Raw genomic sequence first — 13,373 nt, 5'->3', positions numbered from 1 at the left:
TGTGCTCTTTGTTACGTTCCCTCTGTTCAAAGAGACAAAATGCATCTGAAACTATTGGGAGTGGCCTGCGATGGCCAGTGCAGTAATAACGGAGGGTAGTTCCAATAGTGGAGAATTATTGTATGGCTACCACTCAATAAAAAACACCAATCATCATAATCTTTTTAAATCGGCAAAAAGAAAACCAATCCAAAGAAGTATTTATACATCGAGTTAAGACCGTTTTATCCAACTGAGGACTGGACCTGGAAGATATGACTCAGTATTTGAACGCAGTCCATATGACAAACACTCGAGCATCCCAGAGTTCCTCTTTCCCTTTGTTGCTATGGCTATCAGATAATGCACCTCAGAACACTCCAGTCAAGTTAGGATTCTACTCTCAGTTGGCCCGTAAGAAAATCTATTGAAAAACTGTACATTGCTTTGTCCCGTAGTATATTCCTGCTTCCACGATCCCCCCCCTCCAAAAACGTAAACGAACGCAGTGAACAACACAACTCCATGACAGAACAGGTCAGATAGAACAACGACAATATAAATCACCATGTGCTTCTCTAGGAAACAAACTCCAAGGACAAAAGATAGATACAGTAAACACGTGCGCGTAAAGTTCTCCCGGTGGGATCCTCCCGTGCAACGGAACGAAGACACTGAACGAGAGGAGAGGAATGATTTAAAGATCCTGTGTCTGCCGGTTCGACCCACCCACCCCGCCCCGCCCCACCCCGCCCCACCTCATCCCCCGCCCCGCCCCCCGCCATAAGCGCTGCTCAGGCGTCCGCTAACTTGAGATGCTGAGACTGTGAGGAGGAAGCTGCCGAGTGTAGAAAACGCTCCCGTGTGCCGTTTGTGCTTCAGAGCCGTAACGGAAAAAACGCCCCAAAAACCCCCCCCCCCAAAAACAAAAACCGAACCGAACCGAAACAACGTCACGAATAGCCTTGTGCTCTTCGCAAGAACGAGTGAAAAGTCACAGTGTCTGTGTGTGTCCGTGTCCTCTCCTCCACCTCTGTGCGCGGACCCCTCCTACTTGTAGAGCAGCGGGATCTGGCTGTTGTGACAGTGGTTCCGTCCCATCTTGCTCTCCGCTGCGTACAGGGCGGAGGAGTTGGAGAAGGAGTGATTGTCGGCCGTGGGGTTGGGGTAGCCCGGCGGCGGCAGCAGGGACTTGGGGTCGGGCTGGGACGAGGGCGGCGGGGCGCTGTGGTTCTGGTTCTGGCCGGTAGAGGGTCGTCTGCGGCTGCGCAGGGCCTGGCGCTCGGCCAGCTGGTTGCGGAGTGCGGACACCCGCTGTTCTTTCTGGAAAAAGGAGAACATAACGGGGGAGGTAATTCAGCCCTTTTAACAGTTATTCAACAATGTGCTTCATATCAGCTCAGGCCAGCTGTGTGAAAGGATCACCGGTGGTTCTCAACTGGCGGGTCCCGATCCAAAACTGGGTCAATTTCAAGTGGACAATGGGGGTATAGGTTTGTGTATAAAATGTGCGCTAGTGCGCTTTTATTTTGAAACAACAACCGCAGCATGTGGCTGTCATGACCTCATATCACACACGTCCCACACCATCATCCAGCTTGTTGTTCCTAGGTCAAATTAAGTCGAGATAAAATAAGAATTCCCCCCCCCGGGGATTAATAAAGTCAAGTTTTCCACATCAAAGCTGGTTTTCAACAGTGCACAAAGGCATTGTGGGTAACACAGTGCTCAATTTGTAAATCAGGAGGTGCTGGATCACAGAGAGGTTGCCGATCCGGCAGGTCAGCGGGGGAAGTCACGGAACGTATCGCTTGAACACTTGATGGCGGTGGGGGGGCTTAAGCTGCCGTGTGTGATACAGCACGGGATGCACGGGGAATTTTTTTGTTTCGTTCAATTAGGAAATGTAAATAGAAAATGATAGAAGTCGACGAGTTAAATTACAAGTCGGAAACCCGTCAGTCGTCTGAGATTCTTCAAATCCTGTTTTTTTTCCTCTCAGTCAGTCAGTGTGCATTACAACAACAGGATAAAACAGATAGAAGCTTCTAAAATGCACAGGGATAACATTTCAATGAGGAATTATAAATAAGGGGGGATCATAAATATATATTATATTTGTGAATCGTCTGCGTGCGGACACAGATGCGAACACGACTCTCCGTGCGCCAGGATCGGAGAGCTGAGTCCCGTTCCCCACAATAAAACAACTAAAAACAGAGTGGGGACGAGGCACAGAGGAACGGGGCACGACTTGTGGAGTCGTTACGATTAATTTCTGTGCATAACGCATGGAGCGGGGGTGATCGGGGAGAGAGTCACGGAGAAAGTGTCCTCATTACGCACGGTTTCGTTCCAAACCCACGTTTCCTTCCCTAATGAGACGTAAAATAAAACACACTGTTCTGCCGCGCCGGTCGCGGGTAACCCATCGCTGTACTGTCGGAGAGGGAGACAGGTGTGAATCCGATTAGGCCGACAACATTCGGAGTCGGGTAAAGCCCTGAAAAATAATCATCTAAAAACACACCATTTCTATTTGTTTTATTTGGGGAAACGGGGAACGCAGAGCTTGCAGCTCGAGCCGAAGCTTTGCAGCTTTTGTGGAGGTGCCGGATCCAATCAAATAGATGCCGGCCTCAATCTGGGAGGTCCTGGAACATGCAGGATCCGGCGCAAATTAAGCCCTGGGGTAACGGCGCTTTTCATTTCATTCATGCGCTTTTCATTTGGTGAAATAAATGACAGTAGTTGAAATCTGATTTTTTTATGGGTTGTGACTTTAAATGTGGATCCTGAGCCCTGAGCGGGTTTTGGTTTGGCTTTGGTTATGAAAAGCTTCCACGCCTCAGGGGCCCGTAGTTCATGTTTTTTTACCCCGGCGCGATTTAGGAAAGCGTGCGGCGTGAATTAATTTAATGAATCAGAATCACAGCCAACAGTCAAATGGAAAATGGTGGTGAGAAAGTTGGTGAGGAAGCTTAATTATGGAGCTTCTCGCAATCTGCCGTGAAGAGAAAAAAATAACGTTCCTGGTCTAAGAACGCTGAATGTTGTTCGGAATTACGACAAATGTGCTGATGCTCCCGCAAGAGCAGAAAGTTTCGTCTTTTGTACGAATAGTGTCTGATCATGCCGGTGTGAATTTCCGTAACTCCGGTTGCAGGGTGTTGGATCAGTGTGAAAAATGTATCGGAGCTGTCACCAGCGTCGGCCATTCAACATAAAGTGATTACATCATAGTATTCCTCGTTCCTTGTTGACGAACACAAACGTGTGCGTGTCGTGCATTTCCATATATTCATGTCTCCGCGGGAATATACCTGTATACAAACATATGATGTAAATAATTTGCGTGGGTTTACAAGTGCGTACGTCGTGTGTTTGTATTTGCACACTGAGGAGCAAATGAACGCACAAATAACAGAAAGAGCGAGCGTCCAATTCTCAAGGCACCTGCAAATGGCGAAATGCAGCTCCGACTGCACTGCCACGCAAATAGCGTCTGGGTGTATGCATTATTCATACATCTGGTGCAGAATTGGCCCCTTTCTATGCAAATGAGCCTCGTTGCAAAAAAAAACGAGCAATTCACAAACACCGGCGCTAATATCCGCACGAGAAAATTATTACTGTCTGCAGATATCAGGTGGTGCCTCCGCTCTGCGTCTCCCCATTACGTGCACAGTCCTATCAGGACTTGGCGCGGCACCGGTGCAGCAGCCGCAAGGATTTCCTTACAATTTCACATTTTCATTTAACACTTAGCTTATCTGTCCGACAATTATTTGAAGTTTTATATTTATTTAAGAGTGACAACTCGTAAAACAGGTGCAGAGCGGCGGCATGGCAAATGTGTGATGGAGACTCTTCATCACAAAATTTTTGCAATCCACTACCGATGCCCGTTTCCCGTTTCTCGAAATAAAACAGTGTGTTTTTATTATTTTAGATTTATTCATTTTACTCCTTTTCCTATTTAGACACAACTATAAAAGCATGTGTCCCGTGTCAGGCTCCCCCTCCCACCAGCGTGTTTAATCTGGCAAATCATTAATGCAATATCTTTTGTGAACGGACGCTAAAACGCCGCAGATGGACGGTGCAAATTGATGCACAATTCAAAGTGATATTGGTGGCCACAATCCATGCTTTGTGAATTCGCCCTCTTGTGCGTTTTGTTCTGCGTCTACATCTTGAAGGAGCTCACGTGTTTGCACTGAGAATAAAAACGAAGACATCAGTGAGCCCTGGAGGATCAGTGGTGGGGATTTAGCGACTTGCTTCAGGGCACGTGGATAGAGCTGCTTTTTAGTAAATTCAATATGGGTGTATTTCATAATATAGCACTAACTGTAATCCCTCATGTATATGCAGATTTCCCAAGTGTGTCTTGTTGCAATGCGACTGGCTTGCATTGGTGTATTTAGGGGGGTTTTGCAGAAGCCCCCTCGATTACAGTGCCTTTGCATTTTTAACTTTGTAATGCTTTCTATAATGCTCACTGCAGTAACTGATGTTCACAGCATAAGTTTGAAATTTCAAGATCTTACTCGGTACGCAGCAAAACGATTATCCAAGCCGGCACGGTCACTCGTCACGAAATAACCCCATTTTCTAGTTCTGCCTCTTTGCGACTGAAGGACCACACCCTTTTGAGCACATTTCTGAATCTCTATTGAGAGTCAGAAAATGTAATCATCATTTTCGAGTGAAGACGGGAGGAGAAAAATCTTCTTGCTTCAAATTTTTTCAATGTTCACTTTCGCCATTATTCTCCATCATTGACACTATCACTGCTTATCACTTGTTGCCATGGTGATGCTAATATGCAACATTCAATCCCAAACCCCACCTGCATTTTGCCTTTGGAGAAAATAATGATTGAGGGAGGAAACAGGACGTGAAATTGTCTGGAAGAGGCATTAAACACTCGCAACAGGCCAGGGTTGCCAGTTCATGCACACATCTTCAGCCCAAACTACTGCCAAACACCTTGCCATGACCATGAACTGTAGGGTAAACAAAGCTTCTGGTACGGTAAAGCCTGCACGTTTTGGTTCCAGGTACAATAGCCCCAAAATGTCCGTCAAAAATTTCCAACGCTATTATCTTTACAAGGCAGCCACAATTGTAGAGGAACTGCAAAAACTGTCGACCCTGCAACCGGTGCCTGAGCAGGTACAGTAGAAACACACTGGAACCGACACGCAAACAGGTGCGACCAGGCTACAACTGTGGTGGACACCAGAAAACACCTGTGACGTTACAGCGGCCACGCCCCTCGGCTCGATCCCCGCCCCGTGAAGCGTCCTGCGCCGTGTTACCTCCTGGATGATCTTCTGCAGCTCCCTGTTCTCCCTCTCCAGCTGCCGGGACTTCTCCTCGTCGTTGTTGTTGGTGGAGGAGCCCGTCTTCAGCGTGTCCTGCTGCTCCGACTGCCACTCGCCGCGCGTGATCAGGCGCCGCATCTACGACGAGGGACGGGAAGAATGGGAGATTAGAAAAAAAAAGAAAAAAAGAAAGAAAAAGAAAAACTCTGAATGCACCGGGGAAAAGAATGAAGTGAAAACAACAATATGTATATTTCGCTTTTTTTATGCGTTTGCTCTTGTTTCATCATCGTTTCACCGAGTAACAATAAAACGTGGCAAGATTACAGCAAGAGTAAAATGACATTCAAGTGTCATTTCAAAAATGCGCATATTGATTCTGAATTGTTCCAATTAGTGACCTGCCCTGTAACAACGCCTTATGTACTCTTGTAATAACTTTCCAAAACGTAATACATTTCTTATCATAAGATGTGTTGTGACACTCCGTTGGCTTCCGAAGCTTTTAAGAGTGCTTTCTTTAAATGGAGACCCTGAACGACTTTTTCGGCTTCTGGCAAATCAGAACCTTTACACGCCTTTTCCCATTATTGTAGCTTCCGTATTTTCCATATCTAAAAGGTCTGTTGAAAACCTGCTCTCAAACAAAATATTACACGCACAATTACCTTTCCTGCAATTTCTTCCAGCCTTGCTAAATTACATTAGACATGCAAATTAAGACTACTCCAAATATTATGCACGCTCGACGAGGAACAGCCGCTTCTGCATCGCGCCCTGGACAAAACGGGCGTGTGTGTGTTTTACCGCTTTTCCGCTCTCCCTGCGAGTCGATCAAATAAGATTCAGCCCCTGTTTACACAGAATAACAAGGACTCAGCGTGTCTAATAATCACATCTAATCTACAGATTATAACCATATATTATTAACTCTGGCGTGAAGTGACATTCTCCGTCACCAGGGGACCGGGTGTCGCCACAGAGCTTTCATTAACGTAGATCACAACACCGGCTGCGCACCACACTGTGAGACCAGGCAGTAAGAGGGGAGTGGTCTCATAGTATCTTATTTGTAAATATAATATTTGGAAGTGCCGAGGACTTTTTTTTTTCCCCCCCAGCCTGGGTGGCCACTGGTTTGGATAAGATCGGAGCTGAAATCCTCTACCTCGGGGATTCTCAACCTCTTTTTCTCTTTTCCTCACAGTGTGACAAAACCTCCCCGTTTCTCCTTTCAGCGACGGCTTGGTGTCAAATAAGAATCCCTCTTATTGCGCTTTCAAAACCGGCTCCACAGTTTCACGTGAAGTCGAGCGTCGCGTCGGCGGATTTTATTCCGCCCCGGAGCGTGGAGGCAGCTCCAAACGGATTATATGGAAACCGTGATACAAGATGATGATAAACCTTAATTTTGTATTCCAGAATATATCACTCAAACAGCAATCATATCAGTCTGCGCCGGGCGACACAACAGACGCAGTAGAACCTTCTTTCCGAGGGCGGCTCCTGACAGACATAGAGTCCGGGTTTGCTTGGCCCTTTGGATGTAAGTTGTGTGTGTGTGTGTGTGTGTGTGTGTGTGTGTGTGTGTGTGTGTGTGTGTCTGTCTGTCTGCGTGTGTGCGTGTGCGCTGGTGCGTTCCTTCAAAGCCGCGCAGCTTCTTAAAAGGGCCTCGGCGCGGGGGTGCGCGCACCTTGGGCACAAAGAGCACGACGAGAGTGATGTAAGCGGAGAAGACGACTGCCAGGGAGGCGAAGGCGAAGGAGGCGTCCTGCTGCGAAGAGAGAATCATTGTCACCGGGGCGGTGATCATGCACAGCACCTGCGCGAGAGAGAGAGAGAGAGAGAGAGAGAGGGAGGGAGAGAGATTTAAAGACACGTCTGAATGAAAAGCGGGAAAGTTTTGAAGTGGGGGGGGAGTACGGCAGAGGAGGAGGAGGAGGAGGACGGGGGTGGATGAGGGAGAATGCGAGATGGGGGATCACTTCCACAACGGCTCTAGGCATCTGTTTATCATTCAGAGTCGGGCTCCCATGTGAAAACAGCATTAAAAAGTCATGAGCGAAGTCGCAGCAGCGCGCTGACAATCAGCTCATTGTGGCCTCATCAGGGCTCCGCCGAGCAAAGAGGAAGGAGGTCCTTTCTTCAGACTTCATTAACTATTGACATCATCATCATCATCATCATCAACAACAGAAGCCTGCACGTCACAGCGCCCGGCGCCGCTCGCTTTGTCTAACGCCGGAGCGGCGCCGCGATGAAAGGCGCGCGCGAGCTTGTTGAGCCGCATTTCACACGCGGCATAAATAACCAGGAATGATAGATCGACGGTGCACCTTCCCTCCGCTAAAAGAGAGAGAGGGAGGGGGGGGTGGTGGTGGAGGGATTCAAAAAGAAAACACAATCAATGCTTTTGTAAATGACATAACAACCCTGAGACGGTAAATGTTGGGAGGCTCATTAAGTTATTTCCTTCCTTTTTTTGAGAGATGCCGAGCGAGGCAAAGCACGGGTATTTATGCAAATAAGCTGTTGGGGGGGGGTTGTATTAGAAATGTTTGCACGCTGTTGAGAAAAACAGCCGGAAGCTAAAGATGAGCGATTAACTCGGCTTCGACGGGACAAAAAGAAAAAGAAAAAAAAAAAAAAAAAAAAAAAAAACTCTCAATGCTTTTAAGCCATTTGACATCAATTCCACGCTCACCTGGGTCTGGGGGTCATTGAGTGTTCGTCTTAAGTGCTTGAGATGAATATAAAAACGGCCGTTTGAGCAGAAAGGTCTCGGGTGAAGGCGCTTGACTTGCAGCCGCCACGAGCACGTGCCGGAGCGCTTGTTTGAGTGAAGGCTGCCGGGTTCTGCCTCGTTCATCAGGCTGCAACCGCCGCAGGGAAGCCCTTCCCGCCGGGCTTCATCTTCATCATCCGAGCGACAATCGACATTACGTTTACAATTCAACAGCTCCCGATCGACTTCAGTCATGAAAATGGAACCGAACGGAGCGGCGTCTCCCCCCCCCCCCGTTGTTTTCACTCCCATCGTGGCGCTGCGGTGTCACATCCCACCCAAATGTGGTCTACGTAGGACATGATGTGTCGGGGCGCCACATTTTACAGACAAAAAATAAAATAAAATAATGAAATCTCTCTAGGAGCTGGTCTTGGTAGGGCGGACGTAATAAGTGACTCAGGTTAAGTCGGGGGAAACTCTGCCGCAGCAGCTCAAAACTCTGATTCAAGATTCAAACCGATTGGACAAGGAGCTACAAGAAGCCAGCTATCCGTGACTACGCAGATAGATTGGCCGAACAAAGACGGAGCATTTAAATGGCTTTAATCTCCGCCTGTTCATTTTGTGTCGCAATCACAGTATAAGCTAATAATAGTGTAATAGTCAAGTCAAGTTTATTTGTACAGGCCTTAATCACAATTCAGTCTCAAAGGGCTTCACAAACCCATATTTCACATAGAAATCAACGACGTGCCCTGATCTGAACCCTCATCCGGGCGAGGAAAAACTCCCAAAAAACCCTGAGGGGGGAAAAAAAAAGGAAGAAGGCTTGAGAAGGGGCCACAGAAGGAGGAATCCCCCTTCCAGGATGAGCGGGCTGCAATGGATGCCGAGTGGGCAACAATGATAGTATAACATGACAAATCATAGGATAGTGACTATATTGATACCCTATACAATGTAATGTAAAAACTACGGTGTGAGGGTCTATTTGCCGGTGCAGAGCGCCGGAGGCAGATGCTCTGTTTACATTGAACGCCGGAACTTAACAACTATACCGTTTTTACACCAACATTTTAAAACCCGCAAAAAATAGGCGATTGACGCCTTTCCCATCGGCAGGAGAAATTATGTTTTTTTTCTGGTGTTTTGACGTTGGAAGTCACGAACACGTCTGAAAAAGCGCATGTCATGGTGCCAGTGGGATTGGGAATAAAACAGCAGAGGAGATAAACCTCAAAAAACAACGACATAAAACTGTAAAACAGAGACGCTCCTCCATTTCAGAGACCGGCTTGGGGCGGTGCTGGAGTGGCTGGGAGCCCGGCGGGGAGCGTGGGGGCTCTCCGCTGTGCTCCACACGGAGTGATCCCCACGCTCAAAACATTTCACGGAACCCCATGCGAGAAAAAAGTCAATATCTTCAGATTTTGATTTTGGATTCTAAATGGGATATGAAATGATGGAATGATACACGCTTATTCCTGTCTATTAACGTACCAACATCAGTAACTTCCATGTGTGTCACATTGTGCAGGTGAAGGGGCCAAAATTAGCGTGTTGACCCGGGTGTTTGTGTTTTACATCGGAGCTGATCGGAGGTGGAGCCGATGAAAACCTGTATCTATTGCAGGGTCACTTGACCCGGGATTGAAACCCCACCCGGGCTTTACCTTTCCCACTGATGACAAATTCCGGATGTTAACGGGTGTTACCGGGTTTTTGGCGCAGTGGAAAAGGGGTTTTAGAAAGAATGGCCTCAACCCCACTGACAGGAAACGCACCTAATTCACGTTCAACTTGTCGCATTATTTCCGACATTGGTTTAAAATTTGAATGGAAACATATGATAGTGGAAGCACAAATAATAGCGATTAGGCTATCATGTTAAAATTACGACAACTTTAGCCCCCACCCCAGCTCCACAACCCAGGGGAATTATGCACCCCTGCAGCCCAAACAGAAAAAAGTACCCGCGGCCCTGTTGTTTGGGCATGACACTTAGGGTGTCACAATGATCCGGTGCCATAAAAAACCACTGATTTGGGACACTCAGCGTGGTCATTCGTGGGACCGATGCTGGGACTGATGTTGCTCAGAAAACTGTTGTACTGTATCAAATCAAAGTCAAAAACTGAGCCTGAAGTCACCCTACACCGGATAAATCCACCCGAAACCATCCCAACAAATGAAGGACGGCCCCTGTTCCTGCTCCGCTTGAACTCACCGCCACGTTGTAAATAGCCATCCCCACGGCGCGGTGGTCGTTTATCTTCTCCGTGGACACTGATTTGGTCTCATACGCCAAAAAGATGCCGAGCAGCAGCAGCAGACCCTTGTAGCCGTACACCACACCTGGGGGGATAAATCATATTTATGTCATGATTGTATAAATATCTTTACCCCATTATATGTTGAATTGTGATTATATGTAATATTATTGTTGTTATGCTTTGCCAATGTAAAAATGCATGTCATTCCAATAAAGCAAATTTGAATTGAATTGAGCAAAGGGGTGAAAAGAGAGAGAGAGAGAGAGAGAGAGAGAGAGAGAGAGAGCAGGAGATTGATTGATTGATGAATTAGTTGGTCGGTCGGTTGAGTGATTGATTTGTTTGTGTGGTAGTTGGGCGGTTGAGTGATTGACTGATTTATTGATTTCAGTGGGAGAGAGAGCGAGGGAGGCAGGGAGGGAGGGAGGGGGGCAAGATGGAAGATGTTAATGGGGGAAAAAAAAAAGGGGAGGTTTTGGATTTTGGATAAATGACGGAGTGATGAACTTGAATCCCCCTCCCTGGGTAAAGGAGGCGGAGCGAGAAAAATAAGGAGAGACGCGCGATAAGATGAGGAGAGGACAGAAGCGGGAGCAACACAAATTATGGGAGTGAAAGGGAGGAAAGAGCAGAGGGGGGGAGGGAGGGAGGTCGCACACGTGGGCTCCACCTCTTTTACCTTCTTCGATTATTTCACCCGTTTGATAGAAAAACCTGCTATGTTTTGTTCTGGGAGGGAGAGAGAGAGAGGGAGGCATCGCTAGGGGGCAATGGCCCAGTTTGTGACCCACATTATTTGAATTTCAACACCATTATAGTTTCATAAGAGCCGCCATGCGCAGGGAGAAGAGAGAGGGGAGAGGAGTGACAGGAAGAAGAAAGGCGGAGGCGGCGGAGGAGGAGAAGGGAGGGCAGAAGGTGGGGTGGGGTGGAGGCACAAAAAAAAGTACGGCGAGGAGAGACAAGGCGAGGGAGTGACGGGGGCCGAGCGGGTGAAGAGAGCAGCGGAAATGGAGAACATGTAAGCTGACAAAGAAAGAGAATAGCGGAGGGCGAGGCGGGTGAGTCGGGGTGAGAAAAAAAAGAAGAACCCAGCATATTGTGGTGATGGAGGGAATACGCGATTTGAAACCTTTTAAATTCGGAAGCAGCGTTGGAGTGTGTGTGTGTGTGTGTGTGTGTGTGTGTGTGTGAATATGTCCATATATACTTGAGAGAAAGAAGAGAGCGAAATAGAGAGCGAGAGCGGGAGAGGCTCACGAGTGATTCCCTCCTCTCATAACGAGATACGATGGCAAGGAATCAGAAGGGATAGAAGGGGTGAGTGGAGAGAGGGAGAGAGAGAGAGAGAGAGAGATAGCGCGCGAGAGAACGAGGGAGAGATTAGAGGAAAGCCAAAGAAGGGGCGAGTGGAGATACCGAGCCATGTGTTCATCTTCTCCGAGCTGCAGTGCTCCAGCAAGGGCTGAATCAGGACGTCCAAATCTCCTTTCGGGGCTTCTCTGGTGAACTTCTGCTCAGGGAGGGAGAGAGCGAGCGAGAGAGAGAGAGAGAGAGAGAGAGAGAGAGAGAGAGAGGAGGGGTGTGTGTGTGTGTGTGTGTGTGGGGGGGGGGGGGGGGGGGGGGGGGGTGTTCAGGGGGGCGTAATTGGAAACGATGAGGCAGCAGCGTGGTGGTGTAAGAGGTAAAAACGCCCACTAAGCGTAAAGCTTCACGGCTAAGACCGTATGGAGGAAGGTCGTTCGGCTCAATGATGATACATGAGCAGAAAATACAAACTATGTGCTATATGCCAAGTTTATTCATCTATTATACATATTATACATTTCAGCATATTTCCACCCCGTGCCCCTTCTCTCTTTTTTATTTTATTTTTTAAAATCATTTTGCGTTTGCTGGTTTTTGATGTTCTCCACGAGACACTTTGTAACTTGGTGATTTATAAATAAGGTTTATATGTTTATCTTGAAAAAAACTATTTTTGGTTTAAGCTGCAGGCACGGGTCTGCAGTGCTGAGTGGAGCTATTCTGGTCTGGGAGTTTTTGATGTAAACTTTGTGTGAGGGGTCCAATTAAAACCACAGCTCTCAGCGAGATGTGCTGTACGTGACATATTCAATTTAAAGGTACTCTTATTGTTACTTAAGTTATGGAGGCACCTGTAGATGCCAACTTATGAAAATGACTGTGGGTGCTGGACTAAAACACAAGACAATCGACAATTGTCTAAAACGACATAGTGTACGTCTTTAATATGCTATCTGATTGAATCAAAAGTAGTGATTTTTTTTTTACAATTTATTGTCGGCAAAGGATATCATTAAGAATGATCACAATTAGGTAACTCAATTTATTATTATTTTTGCATTAATTTATACTTTGATTCATCGATGTCTTATGTTTACTGTAAACTTTGGCTTTGGTGTATCTTATTGCCAACATTTTGTCGACTGTTTAAGGGTTGTGTTTGATGTTAGGTTTATTGAACATTCATCTCTCTGCTCCACAATTTATTTCGTAAGTCATTGTCTTGGACCCAATATTCCCTTTTTGGACAGAACCTTTTATTTTTCAGGTCTTTAAAAAAAATATATATTTCTGGTATTATACACACACACACACACACACACACACACATATGTGTATATATATATATATATATATATATATACTGTACATATTGTTTGTCATTAGGTTTAGTGTATACTAGAAGATTTTTTTGCTGTGTACAGTTAACTGTAAGCAACAACTTATTGTATATTTTCCATGTTTTCCATATATTGTCATTTTCTTTTTTTCATATTTTTATCGTATTGTTTTATTGCTTTATTATTGTTTTGCCTATTGTGTTGATGTGAGGCGCTGGGGCACTGCAATATCCCTTCGGGGATGAATAAAGCATCCATCTATCCATGCCAGGACATTTGACCTCTTTGGGCTTCCAAATTCAATTGACTTCTCCAGTGAGACGTTTTCTGAATGTTGTTTTCGAGTGAATTAGTGTACGTGTACTACTACTACTACTACTACTACTACTACTACTACTACTACTTCTACTAA

At 46.5% G+C, this 13,373-nt stretch overlaps 1 protein-coding gene across 1 annotated transcript in view; it reads right to left on the bottom strand.

Annotated features, from left to right (window-relative positions):
- Positions 1 to 1,029: 1,029 nt before the first annotated feature.
- Positions 1,030 to 13,373, bottom strand: part of gabbr1a (gamma-aminobutyric acid (GABA) B receptor, 1a) — a gene marked incomplete at its 3' end in the record, with an annotated part of 73,547 nt that continues 61,203 nt past the window's right edge. Inside the window, exons 20-24 of the mRNA XM_080005605.1 lie at positions 11,733 to 11,826; positions 10,268 to 10,395; positions 7,006 to 7,134; positions 5,307 to 5,450; positions 1,030 to 1,302 (exon numbers count right to left, since the gene is read on the bottom strand). Coding sequence (XP_079861731.1) covers positions 1,030 to 1,302; positions 5,307 to 5,450; positions 7,006 to 7,134; positions 10,268 to 10,395; positions 11,733 to 11,826 — 768 coding nt within the window. The remainder of the gene's footprint in view (positions 1,303 to 5,306; positions 5,451 to 7,005; positions 7,135 to 10,267; positions 10,396 to 11,732; positions 11,827 to 13,373) is intronic.

Source organism: Zeus faber (assembly GCF_960531495.2).
Source record: "Zeus faber genome assembly, chromosome: 8".
NCBI lineage: Eukaryota > Metazoa > Chordata > Actinopteri > Zeiformes > Zeidae > Zeus > Zeus faber.
This window is presented reverse-complemented; position numbering and strand designations above follow the sequence as displayed.